We start from the raw sequence: 17213 nt of genomic DNA on the forward strand, positions 1-17213 counted from the left end.
CATAATTTAAACAATATTTAATTATTATTGTTTATATATTAATTATATTATGCATATATTTATATGATTTATTATATTATTTATAATTAATTACATATTAAATTATATAATACATAATTATTAATTTTTAATTATTAATTATTAACAACATTTAATTATTTATAACCCTAACATTTATTAACTATTCAATAATATTAATAATAAAATAAAACTATTAAAACTTCTTATGATTTTTTGTTACATTTAATAAAAAAAGAAACGTGTCTTTTATTTTTATCATTAAAGAATTGCTTTAATAATTAGCATACAACCCTGATAGTAGTATACATCTGGATTGAAGAACCAAAATAAGCGGCGCAAATAAGAAAGCCTACAGTACATCTGTCCGGCTCTAATTTTGATGCATGATAGGACTGAGCCTACAAACAGGCCTGAAAACATCCGATCGAAACGTTCTCACCTCAAACGTGGTCTAATCTTAACTAAGCTCTGATTGGCCAATCGCAAGGACGGGTTGACATTCAGAGGAGAGGATCTGCAGAGACTGATGAGGGGTCGTGGAGCGCTCTTCAACACACACACACACCTATGCATACACACTCACTCACACACCCTGGAGGAGAGCTTGTTTTAGCCTGGTTGAGTGTGTCGTCCTAATGAGGGTCAGTAAGGACAGGCAATATACAGGACACTTGCTAGAGGACAACAGATAGCGAACAGGAACCACATCTACGGCTAGTCTTTTAGCGTGTATGTTACGGTTTTTTTCAAATCCTTTAGGTGTGTTGCTGCCCTTTTAAATGTAACATGGCTTATCTGAAAGTAATCATTCACATATAAAAATCTATTTAACAAATGGCTTAATAGTACTTAATAAAAACAAGTTGAGCCAACTCAATTTTTTTATTGCATTGTGGCATATTTAAAGGGATAGTTCACGCAAAACAGATGACAGAGAAGTCTGTCATCATTTACTCACCCTTCACTCATTCAAAACCTTCACGTTTCTTTCTTCTGTTGATCACAAAAGAAGATATTTAGAAAAATGCTGTTAGCTGGCACCCATTGACTTATTTTTTTCCAAACTATGGATGTCGATGATTGCCAGCTAACAGAATTCTTCAACATATCTTCTTTTGTGTTCAACAGAAGAAATTAATAATGGTTTAAAAATCACATGAGGGGAGAAATTTTGAGGTAATTTTTTTATTTCAGGGTGAACTATCTCTTTAATCTGAGTAAGAAGCTAATTTCCAGTTCACAGTTTGTTCTGTGTCAGATTACGCAACAAAATAAATGCTCAAATTAAGCGTTATCGTGTGCTTTTGCACAATATTAACACAATTTAGCCAGTAATGTTGTGCTATGTTGGGATTTACAGATATTATTTTGTAGGGTTAGCACTAGGGCTGAACAATATATTTTTGTGCATCGATATTGCAATGTTTGTATCTGCAATAGTCACATCCACATCGCAGGATTAGATTATTTATTAGACATAATTATTTAGACTTTTAAAAAATAATTTGAACATAATATTTTACTTTTGATTGTTTAATTTCTGTGTTTGAATAGTGTTAGAATGCCCAGAAAACCATAAAGCACTGTACATTTTGATTATTTTTGCTTGTAATTGTACTTGTAATAACGGACAACGTCGTCAAAATTGACTTTGCACTTATTAAACTTATGTTTTTGTGGGTGTATTTAAAACTGGCTTGTGAAAGTTATTCTAACTTAATCAGTTTAGTCGGTGCCAATGGTGTAGTGCAGGGGTGTCCAAACTCGGTCCTGGAGGGTCAATGTCCTGCAGATTTTAGCTCCAACTTGCCTTAACACACCTGCAAAGATGTTTCTAGAAAGCCTAGTAGAAGCTTGATTAGCTAGCCCAGGTGAGTCTGATTGGGGTTGGAACTAAGCTTTGCAGGACACCGGCCCATCAGGACCGAGTTTAGATATGCCTGGTGTAGTGAAAAGTGTATCGACACAGGCACTCCAGTGCATACGGTGAACAGAGTTCGATTCTCGCCTCCAATCTGAACTAACTCTGGTTCTACGTTAAACAATTTATTTTTAGAGTATTAGAAATGTTCAGATTTTTTAACTTTATTTTTTTTAGCTTATTTTTATAAAGCAATACAACATTGCATAGAGTATGATACAGTTTAAATAGTTTTTTTTACATGTTAGTTCATCCAGCTACCAAAATTGTAAATGCATGTAAAAAAAAAAAAAACACCCTTAGGACATTAAAAAATTAAACAAAAATAAATTTAAATAAATGTAAATTAAATTAAATAAAAAATAAATATTATACAATTAATAATTAATTAATTCATAATAATAAATTTAATTAAATTAAAAAGGGGAAAATTAGATGGATAAAGTGGGGAGCGAAAGGAGTGGCCTGGATCATAAGAGTATGGCTCATTATGAAGAATTAAGGCATGACAGGAGAAACAATTACTTTTTTAAACTAAAAATGTTCACAGCTTAATAATTAAAAAGTAATATTTGAGTTTAGAATGAAGGATCACATTTTATTTATGGGTGATTTTCATCCTCCTTTCAAATCAGTTTGCATCAATTGCTCGAAAAAAAATGCCGTCAGACTAATCAAAAGCACCCTGTTTTAAATTCATATTGGGACTAGTTCTTGTGCCCTGTCACCATTCTTTTTTTTTTCTGTTTTTTTTTTTTTTCTTCTTTCGTTGAGGTGCATTAGCTCAGTGCTAAGTGCTGTGTGCTGAAAGCTGTGAGGCACAGAACAGGGCAGCTGGAAGAAAGAAACCCATTACAGTCCTCTAAAGCTCAGGCCATTATGGTGCCTGCTGTTCAGATTATCTGGCAAATCGGTCAAGCCTGGCCAGTTCATTTAAACACACTTTCACCCCAACCAGCGACACTGGCACTACACCGTAAACATGTACAGTACACACATGCCAACGTTACAATGGCTGTGAAAAAATAAAATAAATAAATAAAAAGTTATAAAACACATTTACATGATTAAGTTTGTAGCAAATAATGTATGCCCTATTTTATTTTCGATATATATTAATGAACTGCAGAGCAATAATGATTATAATTTATGAATAGCGAATAGCTCCTTATATTTTAAATATATTAACAGTATTACAGATTGGTTTGGCAAAAGTTCATTACATTATAATACTGGAAAAACAAAAGAGCTATGAGAAGTTAAATAAGAGCAGTAGATACTAGATTTTATAAACCAGTCATCACAAATGGAAAATTGGTAGAGCAGGTCTCAAAGTATTTAGGCGCAATTATTGACATTGAACTGAATTTTGATGGTAATGTAGAGGCTGTTTAGAAAAAGGCAAGTCAGCGCTTAAGTCTCCTCTGCAAGTTAAGAAGTTTTAATGTTAGTTCACAGACTTAAACATGGCATTTAGATTATTAATACAGAGTGTTCTCACATATAATATTGTTTCATAGTTTGGTAACACAACACCTCAACAGAAGAAAAAATGATCGCAAATTATCAATCAGGCAAAAAAGAGAACTGGCCACAAATAACATTCACCGCAGATAATACACATTCACTCAGCTTTAGAAATGTTAGCATCAGGATGCAGGTTTAGAATTCCTAAAGCCCGAAGAATTACTTGTAAAATGTCATTTATCCCAATAGCAGTTGTTGTCTTAAATCGGATCACTGTTTGAAGTGAATGGGGTGGTTGTCAAGAATGATTTGCAGTAATACGCATGGGGCTAATTTGGTTTATAAGTTTTTAACTTATGTTGTTGTCTTGATGATGTGCCATTGTTGTATGGTTGTATGTATGTATGTATGTATGTATGTATGTATGTATGTATGTATGTATGCAGTTGTTGTCTTAAATCCAGTGTTAAAGACACATTTCCTTTCAGTGCCTGGCAGAACGGACAATAAAGTTTAAACTAAACTAATAAAGTTTCTAATATTTTACACAAAAGTGACAGCAAATATAATAAAAAATTTAATATTATATATAATATAAAAATATAATATAGTATAATATAATATTTAATACTATAATATTTAATAATAAAATAAAATATAATCAGGGTCAGTTTTTTATTTTTAATTAAATTAAAAAATTACAGAACAAATTATATTCAGTATATGTTTATCACAAATCTATCATATTATATAAATATAATGTAATATAATCAGTTTTTCTTATTAATCTCCAATATTTTACCTAATAATAACTGCAAATATAATATAATATTTAATGATATAACATTTAATAATATAATATAATATAATATAATAAGTTTATTTAAAAAAATTTAACTAATAAAAAGATAATTAATAAACAAATTCTTACAAATTATATACATTTATATTAAAGATGAATTATATTCTATAAATATAATGTAATATAATACGATGCAATATAATCAGTTTTTCTTTAAAATAAGTAAATTACTTTTATTTGACATGGACGCATTTCAAACATTAACATTAACCTTAAGAACACTTATCTTTTGAAGAGTAATATCAAACATTACAGTAGCATAAAAAAATTCTACAAAACATTAAACTACAATGTGACATTTCCAAGCTTTCAATAACTTCATCCATCTCTCTCTGTGCAGTTTAAAGCCATCAAAGATCTTGATTTCTTTTTAGATTAAACGTGGGGGGAAAAAGGTCTGACATTCACATTTCAGTTTAAGCTTTACCTCCAAAGTTGATCATCTCCTATTCCTTTTTTCCCTCCACCTCTAGCTGAACTCATCGCTATAATGTATATATTACTCTGCTTAATTTGTGTTAAAAAAAAACGAGAGAGAAAGGCTTCTTTAAGTAGGACAGCGAGCAAGTGCTATTCATCATAATCGGCCTCGCACTCACTCGCACAGCTTGACTCCCATTTATCATTCCATCGGCTGATTATTTGCATATTAATCAGCCACTGGAGCATGCAGCCAGTCACAGAGGAGGAGAGGCGGCTAATTATCATATATCCCAGCGCTGATGGGCTAATTGATTACAACAGCTCAAGGAGGCCCTTGAAAGAGCCCAGGGGGCCTTTTCTGGATGCCCCTGTGAGACAAACCCCCATTTCCATGCACACCGCACCGATTTAAACCAACCCACCCCTCCTCCCTGGTGCCTCTCTCTCAAATCCAGGTCAATGGAAATATAGAAATTGATGACGGCTAATAAACAGCATAACTGGGTTTAAAAAGGGCCTTGAACTGCAAAATAAAAAGTGGATTTTTTACATGCATTAGGAAGTCACAGTTTGAGGTAAATCTGCATGGGTATATAGTAAAATATTAATAAAATATTAAAACAATTATCTGGGGAGACATGTTTAGTGATCAAAAAGCTTCAACTTTTACTCTTTTCAAATACATAATTCCAGTTTTTTGTGTGAGAAAATGTCAAATTATCACATAAATGTTATGATAATGGTTTATTGTTCAGATATAATTACTGATGCCTACAGAAGTGATCAAATTGTATTAAATCGCCCTGTTTAAAGTATAAATTACATTGTGTCAATATATAGGAGGCAATAAGTAAATGTTTAAAAAAATGAATAGATGATTGAATCATTTAATGTATTGGTCATTAATAAATGTTACAAAGGGGTCATTGAATCATTTGTTAACGAGATTCGTTTAATAAAGTTCATTTAGACAGTAACATTAAAGAAACAAGCCTTCATGACTGAGTGATGTAATAATTCATTTAAAAGATATGTTCAAAAAAGCAGAGCCATCCAGTCAAGTCCTCATAAGGGAGTCAGTCAATGATTTGGTTTGAAAGATTAATTTAATGTAGATAATTTACTCAGTAGTGAAACAAATCTTTGATGTAGTCATTAGTTCAAGTTATTTGTTCAAAAAAGCTGATTCATCCAGTAACCAAGTTTTCACAAGGGAGTCATTGAATCACTTGTTCAAGACATTCATTCAAAAATGCTGATTCATTCCGTTACAAAGCAATTGAACTTGGTGTTGAATCAGTCAGATTCACAGTCAACAATGTAACGAGACATTGAGTGAGTCACTGAATCAATTATTCCAAAAGATTTGTTTAATAAAGTTGAGTTATCCAGTAGTGAAACAAACCTTTGTGAGCTAATGATTTAGTCATTAGTTCAAGGTATTTGTTCAAAAAAGCTGATTCATCCAGTAAAATAACAAGTCTTCACAAGGGAGTCAATGAATCACTTATTCAAGTCATTCATTCAAAAATGCTGATTCATTCCGTTACAAAGCAATTGAACTTTGTGTTGAATCAGTCAGATTCACAGTCAACAATGAAACGAGTCTATGAGTGAGTCATTGAATCAATTATTCAGAAGATTTGTTTAATAAAGCTGATTAATCAAGTAATGAAACAACTCTGCCCGAGGGAGTTATTGAATCACTTGTTAAAGCGATTCATTTAAAAATGCTGATTCCTTCAGCTTCAAAGCGACTGAAGTTCATATTGAATCAGTCAGATTCAAGGTCAACAACAAAACAAGTCTTTAGGAGGGAGTATTTGAATCAATTGTTCAAGAATTACGTTCAATAAAGCTGATTTATCCAGTAGTGAAACAAATGAATTCATCACAGGTGTCTTTATGAATCACCTGAATGTGTTATTCAATCATTCGTTCGAGTTATTTGTTCAAAAAAGCTGATTTATCCAGTAATGAAACAAATCTTCAGAAGAGAGCCATTGAATCAACTGTTCAAGAGATTCATTAAAATTACAAATCAACTGCAGTTTTTATTGAATCAGCCAGATTCACAATCCACAATAAAAGAAACTCTTTAGGAAGGAGTCACTGAATCACTTTTTCAAGAGATTCATTAAAAAATGCTGATTCATTCAGTAATAAAGCAACTAAAGTTATTGAATCAGTCAGATTCACACTCAACAATGAAACAAGTCTATGAGTGAGTGATTGAATCAACTTTTCAAGAGATCCATTTAATAAAGCTGATTCATCCTATAATGAAACAAGCTTTTTTGATTGAGTGATTTATTTATTGATTTAAATGATTTGTTCAAAAAAGCTGATTCATACAGTAAAGAAACCTCAAGTCTTCATGAGGGAGTCATTGAATCACTAGTCCAAGAGATTCATTAAATAAAACTGGTTTATCCAGTAGGGAAACAAATCTGTTATGAGTGACTTAATCATTTGTTTAAGTTATTTGTTCAAAAAGACTGATTTATCCAGTAACAAAACAAGTCTTATTGAGGGAGTCATTGAATCACTAGTTCAAGAGATTCATTCAAAAATACTGATTCATTCAGTTACAAAACACCTAAAGTTTTTATTGAATCAGTCAGATTCACACTCAACAATAAAACAAGTCTTTAAAAGTGAGTCATTAAATTAACTGTCCAAGAGATTCATTCAAATGTTGATTTACAAAGCAACTGAAGTTTGTATTGAATCAGTCAGATTCACAGTCAACAATGAAACAAGTCTTTAGGAGGCAGTCACTGAATCACTTGTTCAAGAGATTCATTCAAAAATTCTGATTCATCCTGTAATGAAACAAGTGAATTCATCACTGGTGTCTTTATGAATCAACTGTCAGTACCTTGAATAATTTGTTACTACCATAATGTTATTTGGTTTAGTCATCTATTAAGAATCATGGTTTCATAAGAAAAGAAGTGTGATTCTGAACTTACGCTATAATAAATAACACACCAAAGGGTGACCTTTTGGTTTTGGGGCTTGTTCAAAACCCTATTGCCAAGTATGAGAGCAAGCAATTATGTAGCGCTTTAATAAACATCTAAGATCGATCAACAGAATGCCGTTATTCTAGCATAATGATTCCACAGTAAAACTGGGTCAACAGTATGATCCTGCATCCATTTAGTCATGAGTAATTTAAATTCTCCCACCGTAAGGCCACGCGAGGTACAGCTGGCTGAACTACTGAAGAATTACACTGAAATTTGCTTTGCCCCCGGTTGTTTATTCAAGCCAGGCTAAAACTAGTATCAGTCAAAGGAATGCAGCCGTTCGCAGTTTCAAGATATGTTGTTTTTCTGCATCTCACAGTGGCCTGCTTTAATCAGACAGATATTATAAGTTATAGCCAAAATCACAGGTTTAATGTTTAACAGCTTTTTTTAGTCTAATGGGAAGTAATAACCAAAATACACCTAATATGTGTTTCTTGTGAATGTCTGACTTTAATTACAGTGCATATTTTTAAGGCTAATAATAATTACAATCTTAAAAATGAGTTTTTTTCTCCTGCACTGAACCATAAATCTCAATTTCAGCAGCACTTACATACAGGTTTTAACAGAGGGATATTTTCATACATAATATGTACAACATTTTATTTTACATGAAATTGTGATTTTTTTTTTCTTCTTCTGGTATTATGAAGTGATAAAAGAAATTTGGCCCGACTGTGTGAAAAATAAAAAAATAAAAATAAATAATAACAAAAGTAATAAATAAATAATAAGAAGAAGAATAATAAGCAATAATAATAATAATAATAATAATAAAGAAATACATAAAACAATAACCATGATAAAGTTTTATTTGTATGTTTGCTCTGAAGGTTTTAACAGAGGGATAATTTCATACACAATATATAGACAACATTTAATTTTTCATAAAATTGTTTAAAATGTTTTATTTTACTGGAATTATTAAGTGATAAAAGAAATAGTCAAATTCCCCCTGTAAAAACCTTTGGCTCCACTGTGTAAAAAAATAAAAAAATAAATCAATAAATAGAAAAATTATAAAAAATAATAATAATTAAATAACAATAATAACATTAAAAATAAATTAATAATAAATAATTATAACAATAAATAATAATAATAATAAATGATAATAATATATAATAATACTAATATAATAATAATAATAATAAATAATAATAAAAAATAAATAATTTCATTATTATAATTTTTATTAATTTCATTAATAATAATAATAATAATAATAATAAATATACTAATAATACTAATAATATTAATAAAGATATTAATATTAATAACAATAAATGATAATAATACATAATAATAATACTAATAATAATAAAAACAATAATAAATTATTAAATTATTATTATTAATATTATTATTATTATGAATAATATCATAATAATACTAATATACTAGTAATATTAATAATAATAATAATAATAATAATAAACATAACCACACTTATGTATTTATATATCATATGTAAGTATTACTTATTTTTATTATTTTAATTATTAATTACAGAGGAGTCAAAGTTTTTTGTGTATTTGAATCACTTCATAATTCAAGAAAAAAAAATGTATTTTGATATTTTTGCTTGACTTCATCCAATGTTCTGATTTTTGTGCTAGAAATATATTTAAATTAGTGCATATTTAATCAAACAACACCTCATTTGCATATTTAAACATTATACTTACATTAACACTTGCCTACGGTAAAATGTTTGCAATTTGTAATGTGAAATTAAAATTTTTAATCAACTGGGGGGATAATGGAAATATATTTACTTTGTTTTTAGTTTGTGACTCTTTTTCATCTTTAATGTCTTGCCTTAGGAATGAAATTAGATATTTGAGTGTAATGTCATTTTGGTGAGCAGAAGCGGATGTGATTGGTGAAAACGAGATATGAGGGAGAGTTTTGCAGTCTCGAACGCCCATGCCAAACGATAAGAATAGCTGAATGAATGGTGGCTTTGACGCCAACTCAAAACACGAAGAGTGAAACCAAGAAACCAAAGCCACAACAGAACGTGATGCTTTCACATCCGTCTTGAGTCACTACGCACTTTTCATTGTTCAGATAAACCTACGCTGATGTCACACAGCAAGCCCTTCCGGGGGTTTTGGTTCAAGCAGAGCATGAAATGATTTGAGCTGATGCTTTTCTGAAGTTAAATTTAATTACAAAATCAGTTTGAACTATTTTACTCACTGTAAATCACAACACTATCCTGTCAAAGGCTACTTTATTTTTAGAATATTTAAATATGACAATGTTTAAAGTATGCAGCTTCCACCTGGATGACGTGATGGCGTCAGACTGTAAATCACACACCAGCTTATTGGTGGAGAGGAGAAAGAGTGATGAAGCTAATTATGATATGGGGAGAATTAGGAGGCCATGATGGACAGAGGCCAGTGGGCAAGTTTGGCCAGGATGCCAGGGTTAAACCCCTACTCCTTTTCGAAGGACATCCTGGGATTTTTAACCACCTCAGAGAGTCAGGACCTTGGTTTAACATCTCATCGTTAGATGACGCTCACTGAGCAGAATAGAGTCCCAATCAATATACAGGGGTGTTAGGACCTACAAAGACCGCAGGTTGAGCATCCCCTAATGGTTTCACTAACACCACTTCCTGCAGCAACCTAGCTTTTAAAAATATGCCAAAATAGTTGGCGGTTCATGCCACTGAAATAGAGACTAAGCTGAAGGAAACTGAATGAATGAAAATAAAGGCGTCCTATTTTATAATTTTAAAAATAATAAAATAAACATCTTTGTGTTCATTTTGGACTCATTTAAAGTAATAAATAAAGCTCCAAACCAATAAAGCTCCAAACTATTTTTTTCTTTAGTGCAGGAAGAACCCAGATGCTGCGGCTCTATTGTTTGTGTTGATGCTTTGTAAAAAGTGGATGACTGTAAACGGCGTTACCTTGTGTCTGTCCAGGCATTGGCATCAGTGCCTGTCCCAGCTCTCCGTTCAGCCATAACTGCATGCGTATAAACGGCTCCCTTCCCTTCTGTGTGAGTTTGCTCCAGTGCTTTGGTCGAGAGAGCATGTCGCTCACACTCCCCTGAGAGAGACCCAGCACCTGCAATACACACACACACACACACACACACACACACGCACACACACACACACACGCACACACACACACACGCACACACACACAAAATGAGACCAAAACAGCCCTGAAACAAATATCAAGATATTACATGATGCAATCAGAAGAAAGATGCAGCTGCTATTACGAACTCATACATTTGCATGCAGCATAAAAATGAAAATGACAAACACGCAAATGCGCAAAACATTTTTAGCAGAACTACGGATAGAAGTGTATGATTCACACAAACATGTGAAGTTTAAAAATGCAAATTCATCCAGCAATGAACCAATTAAGTCTTTGGGTGCTTCCACATCTGTAGTTTGCTTCATTTGGTCCGGACCAAGGGCAATAAATGATACATTGTTGCATTTTCTGCCGTCTTTGGGTCGTTTTCACACCACACTGCTGGCTTTGCTCCGAACCATTTGAAACGAACCAAAATGCAGCCATCTGACAAAATTCACATCTCTCATTGGCCAGATGTTGAACATAGTTCTTAAACTGCTTATTGATTGGTTAGAACTCACGTGCGGGAAAATGCCAACGAACTCCCGCGAGTAAACAAAACCGGCAGACACAAAATGTCGTTTTTACGATTGCGCTGACTGATTGCATTCCTGCTTTAGACTTACTATACATTTCGAGAATGCAGCACAGCCGCGGCTGGAAAACAGTGTTCTAATGCATCGCTCGTCACTTCAGGAGGAGGCGTAAATTAACTTAGCTAAACTGCGACATGGTCATCTTGCGAAAATATAAAGTTCCATCAGGTAATGTTTTCCCCTCTCTCTCTCTCTCTGTTGGTAAATCGCTGTCAACAAATATTTTTCCTCCATATCCCATAATGCACAGCACATCGGCCTACGGCAGCTGGATTAGTTTAAAAGGCGCAGTACTTTTTGCGGTTGGACCTGTTTTAGTACGGATCATATTCTCACCACAAACGAACCGCTCCAGGGTTCGTTTGAAAGCGTACCGGGATCACCTCTTCAAGCAGGTCTCGGTATGCTTATTTGGTCCGCTTTTGGTTCGCACTCGAGTACGATTGCTGCATTCACACCTACCCAAACGAATCGCACCAAAAGGGAAAACAAACTCTAGTGCAATTCAATCTAATTAAATAAGGCAGGTGAGAAAGCCTTTATTAGTGGGTCACTGAATCATTCATTCAAAAGATTTGTATAAAAATGCTGATTCATCCAGTGGTGAAACAATCAAGTCTTTTTGAGTGGGTGAATAAATCATTTGTCAAATGAACTGATATAAGATGATGATTCACCCAGTAATGAATCTATCAAAAGTGGGAAACTGAGTCATCGGTTCAAATGATTCATTAATAAATGATGATTCACCTGGTAATGAATCTATCAAAAGTGGGTAACTGAATCTAATTTATTCAAAAGATTTGTTGAAAAATGCTGATTTATCCAGTAGTGAAACCCTCAAGTCTTTTTGAATGAGTATCTGAATCATTTGCTCAAATGATTTGTTAAAAAATGTTGATTCACCCGATAATGAAATAATCAAAAGTTGGTTACTGATTTATTCGTTTAAAAGATTTATTTAAAAATGCTAATTCATCCAGTAATGAATCTATTAAAAGTGGGTCACTGAATCATTTATTCAAAAGATTTGTTTAAAAATGGTGATTCATCCGGTAGTGAAACAATTAAGTCTTTATGAGTGGGTAACTAAATCATTTGTCAAATGATTTGATAAAAAAAAGTGGATTCACCCGATAATAAAACAATTAAAAGTTGGTTACTGAATTATTTATTCAAAAGATTTGTTTAAAAATGCTGATTCATCCAGTAAAAAAACAATCAAGCCATTGAGTGGGCAATTGAATGATTCATTGAAAAGAGTTGTTTAAAAATGCTGATTCATCCAGTAGTAAAACAATCAAGTCTTTTTGAGTTTTTGAATCTTTTGTCAAATGATTTGATAAAAAATGTTGGGTAACACTTTACAATAAAGTTTATTAGTTAATGCATTTACTAACATGAATTGATCATGAACAACACTTGTACAGCATTTATTAATCATAATTGAACATTTACTAATGCATTATTAACATCCAAGTCCGTGCTTGTTAACATTAGTTTATGCACCGTGAGTTAACATGAACTAACAATGAACTACTGTATTTTCATTACCTAACGTTAACTAACATGAACAAATACAGTAGTAAATGTATTGTTCATTGTTTGTTCCCGTTAGTAAATGCATAAATTAACATTAACTAATGAACCTTATTGTAAAGTGTGACCAAATGTTGATTCAACTGGTAATGAATCTATCAAAACTAAATGCCTGAATCATTTGCTCAAAAGATTTGTTTAAAAATGCTGATTCATCCAGTAATGAATCTATCAAAAGTGGGTCACTGAATAATTTATTCCAAAGATTTTCCTAAATATGCTGATTCATGCAGCAATGAAAATCCTGTCTTTATGAGTGGGTCAATCAATCATTCGTTCAAAATATTTGTTTAAAAATTCTGATTCGTCCAGTAGTGAAACAACCACATCTTTACACGTCTACATGCCAAAGCAGAACATTTGTTGATACTGTAATGTCATTTTGATGGAAGTATATCTGATATGAAAAGCACTGACCTTCTCCCCGAAGATGCGCTGGCAGATGCCGTTCTTGGCGAGTTTTTCTTTGACCTGCTGTGTGAGGTCGACAGTGTCCACCTCCTGGTACATGTAGTACTCATATTGCTCTGGCGTAAGCGGCGGCACCACAGGTTTGGCCACTTTAGGCAGGGACAGTAAGGGCGAGGAGGAAGGCAGTGGGCTGCTCTGAGGGGTCTCACTGCCGCTGGGCATCTGCAGGCTGAGCTCTGAGCTCTGAGAGTACGGCGATTCTGAGCTCGGCCAGTCCTTCCAGTAATCCAGAGACGACGCAGGAGCCACCGGCGCAGTGCTGCCCAGCCGAGGGAGCCTCTGGTGAGCAGAGAGAGTGGCAGAGTTTGGGTAAGCTAATAAATGGGCTTTGCAGCTTAGACTAGAGTGATATAAAGTAAATACAGATCTTAAGAATAAAACAGAATGCAATATCACTATTAGGGTTGGTGCTGGGAGACTTGCAGGTTAACACTTTACAACATGGTAATATTAGTTAGGTAATGGATTTACTAATATGAACAAACTATGAACAATATATTTATTACAGTATTTTTTCATCTTCGTTTAACATTAGAAATTTAGGAAATACAGTTGTTCATTGTAAGATCATGGTAACTTATTTGCAATAATTAATTAATGCAAACAAGCATGAATTTGGAATTGAATAATTCATTAAAAAATAAGTATTGTTAATTATTAGTTCATGTGAATAAATATATTAAGTAACTAATTAAACCTTTTTGTTAATTGACTATTTAGAGAAATTAAGTAGACATATTTTAATAAATTCTGAAATAAAACTGAAATAAAAAATAAGCAAATATTAAGCAAAAGAAAAAAAAATGAATTAACTAAAATAAAAATTGACTACAGTTTTACTCTGCTTCCAATTGAATTTTGTTCATATTTATTTCATTCTGTTTTACCTTATGATTTGCACATCTAATAGTGATCTAAACATATAGAAAAGAAATAGCATTATTTACAAGTTATTCAATGTCGTCATAAACTAAAACTATTAAAATAAAAGAGAATAAAGTAAAAACATTGATGAAAAACGAAAAAGTAGCAGAAGGCAAATGATTGAAATAAAACAATTGTATAAATAGTAACATGACTAAAAAACTAAATAAAAAATGAAAAATAATGGAATAAAGATTAAAGGTGCAGTAGGTGATTGTCTTCAGAAACATTTGTTGTTGTGCTGGTTGAAAGTCTCTTCACATTTCACTAGTAATGATTAAAGTAAATGACCTAAATGTAGTTATATGTATTTTCATATTTTGGGTAAGGCATAAAACTAAAACATGTTCATCCAATTAAATAGAGTCGGGCCGACATCTTTCATACTTCCGATAAGCAGCTCAAACTGTCTGTCAGCAAATGCAAATTTGAAACAACTGCACAGCCGTTTGTACGCAGCTCCGCCGACCCCTGTTTGTGCATAAACGTGCTGCGCGTTCATGGGAGAGTTAGAGAGCACGTATGAGATTGGCAAAAACATGCTGAAACAAAACTTTTTAAAAACCTCAATCAATATTGGAGTTAACTCTCATGCTGGAGAAAGGATGACACCAAGGATTCCTCTTAGACAGGTAATGTTTTGTTTTAAAACTATTTTAGCTTCATGCAAAGCTGATGTAACGTTAGATGTTGTTGTTACAAATGAGTTATATCTTTACAGAAGTGTTGTTCAGCCACTAAAATCTTTCGGTGAAAGATTGATAAGACTATTTTCAGTTTCATAAGGGACCTTTTACAGCATCGATAATGTAGATTTATAATTAGTTTAACAACAAAACATCAGTAAATTCCACTATTCTGCCTTGTCTCTAGCTGCCTCCTAAATTGCATACTTATGCACTATTCTACGCCATTTTGTTGTATAAATAGTGTAAGTAGTGCGTTCACACTGAAAACTCTACAAATAATAAGTGTACTTTAATTACCCGGATGATGCACTCATTCAGCTGGTAAAATGAAGTGTGGAATGATGGACACTTCACGCACTCAACGACCGCAGGTTTGCTTACGTAGCGGAAGGGGCGGAGCTATCGGACGCACATGTTGGATAACTTTATTTATTTTGGATGGTGAAAGCAAAATTCTCCTACGAGAGTGATTATAGCACCTCCCGATGGTGAATGCGGCAATACTCATGGCAGGTATTATATGATAATTCGGTCGTTTATTTCACTTATTTGGCAACCGTCAAACGTCATCAGGGAAACGGTTTGAATTTCTGCTTAGTAAAAAAACAGTGTGCCATTTGGGACGACACTACATACATGTACTATCCTGTTGAGTGTGTAAGTGCGTAAGTACATAGTGCATGAGTGCATAGTGTATAGTGTGCCATTTGGGACGCAGCTTCTCCCTATATGGTTTATCATGCTACTCTAAATATTCGCTATGTAATCGCATGTCAGTTTGGCTTAGTAATGAGTGTAATTCCTGCACGCCGCCGGACGAGCACTAGTCGCTTTTAACACATGAGAGAGCGTTCTTTTGCTGTCATCTTTAAGGTGTGCGTGCTGTTTCAGGAGGCGTGGCTCTGGGCGGCAGGGGAGGGACTGTGATTCAGAGATTTATGCTCAGCTGTTAGCATTGTGAAAGATCACCTACTGCACCTTTAACATTGGAAAAATAATAACATTGTTTGTCATGCAGCCTGAAATCAAATCACATTCCAAATAACTTCCAGCATTTGAAATATTTTTGTAGCCTTCTCCTAATCTGTGCCTTTCTACAACTTTATCCTGAAGGTCTTTTGAAAGCAGGGTGTAATGGGAGTAATGCCAAGTTCAGACTGCACGATTTTAGCCCCGATTTTGACTCGCTGACAGTTTTTGAGAAATTGCCGTCATATGCCTAAAATCACAGACAAATTGGTGCTCGTTCCTGCGAGTAACAATCACACAGTATGAACTATCAAAGACGCGATCAGAGAGAATCGCAGATGAGTCGCTGACACCCATGAGAAATATTTGGCATGCTAAATATCTGGACCAATGACTGTAAAAAATATGGACGACACGACAGCCCCTTTTCCCATTGAACGCCTTGAGGGCGAAACGCCTGCTTGACGGGCACAAACTGTCGCAAAAGACTGCTGAAATAGGAGCTTTGACATGCGTAGAAGGACTGTCTGATGGAGCCAGAGGAGGAGCCGCGAAAATGAGTGGAGTCGAGCTTTCAACCAAACGCTTTATGTAAAATCAACCATGCCCCCCGAACTTCTCAGCATGCGTTTGCTGTCATATCAACACAAATGGATGTAATAACGTTAACAAATATGAGGGTTTGATATATTCAATCGTGCCAGCTCCGGGCCGCAGCGCATAACCTACTAGCGGCGTCGCGGGCTGATTCCGGCTCGCATGTGGCAGCGCCGGCTCGCTCGGCCGCCGCATCTGGCTCGATTGACTCGGGCTGGAATCGGGCAGTGAGTTTAGGCATCCGGAGTAGGTCCAGCAGAGTTAGTCAGTCTGAGCTCTGAGGGGTAAGTCTCCGGCAGGCGAGAATCTAGCTGGAACTGGCCCGAGTGTATTTTGCTATCTGGGTGGCTAGGCGTACGTGTATCAGCAAACTAATAAAGCCCGAAAAAAGCCCTGACCTTAGCGAATAAACAGTGTTCCACCAGGATCATGTAGGTCAGAAACTGTAGTTTACTGCTGAACTCATTTTGTCATGGTAAAATAATACAGAAATCGAATAATAACACTTCAGTCTCCT

At 33.9% G+C, this 17213-nt stretch overlaps 1 protein-coding gene across 10 annotated transcripts in view; it reads right to left on the reverse strand.

The window, feature by feature from the left end:
* The window catches only part of cux1a (cut-like homeobox 1a), a 259039-nt gene that overhangs the window by 27285 nt on the left and 214541 nt on the right, over nt 1–17213 (reverse strand). For all 10 annotated transcript variants that reach the window (XR_015501310.1, XM_087270994.1, XM_087270993.1 and 7 more), the window contains 2 exons: nt 13464–13796; nt 10665–10824 (listed from right to left, as the gene is read on the reverse strand). Coding sequence is in view for 9 of the 10 variants with exons in the window: in XM_087270994.1 (XP_087127120.1) it covers nt 10665–10824; nt 13464–13796 (493 nt within the window). In the remaining variant the exon portion in view is untranslated. The remainder of the gene's footprint in view (nt 1–10664; nt 10825–13463; nt 13797–17213) is intronic.

This window comes from Danio rerio, chromosome 10, assembly GCF_052040795.2.
Source record: "Danio rerio strain M-AB ecotype USA chromosome 10, GRCz13ab, whole genome shotgun sequence".
NCBI lineage: Eukaryota > Metazoa > Chordata > Actinopteri > Cypriniformes > Danionidae > Danio > Danio rerio.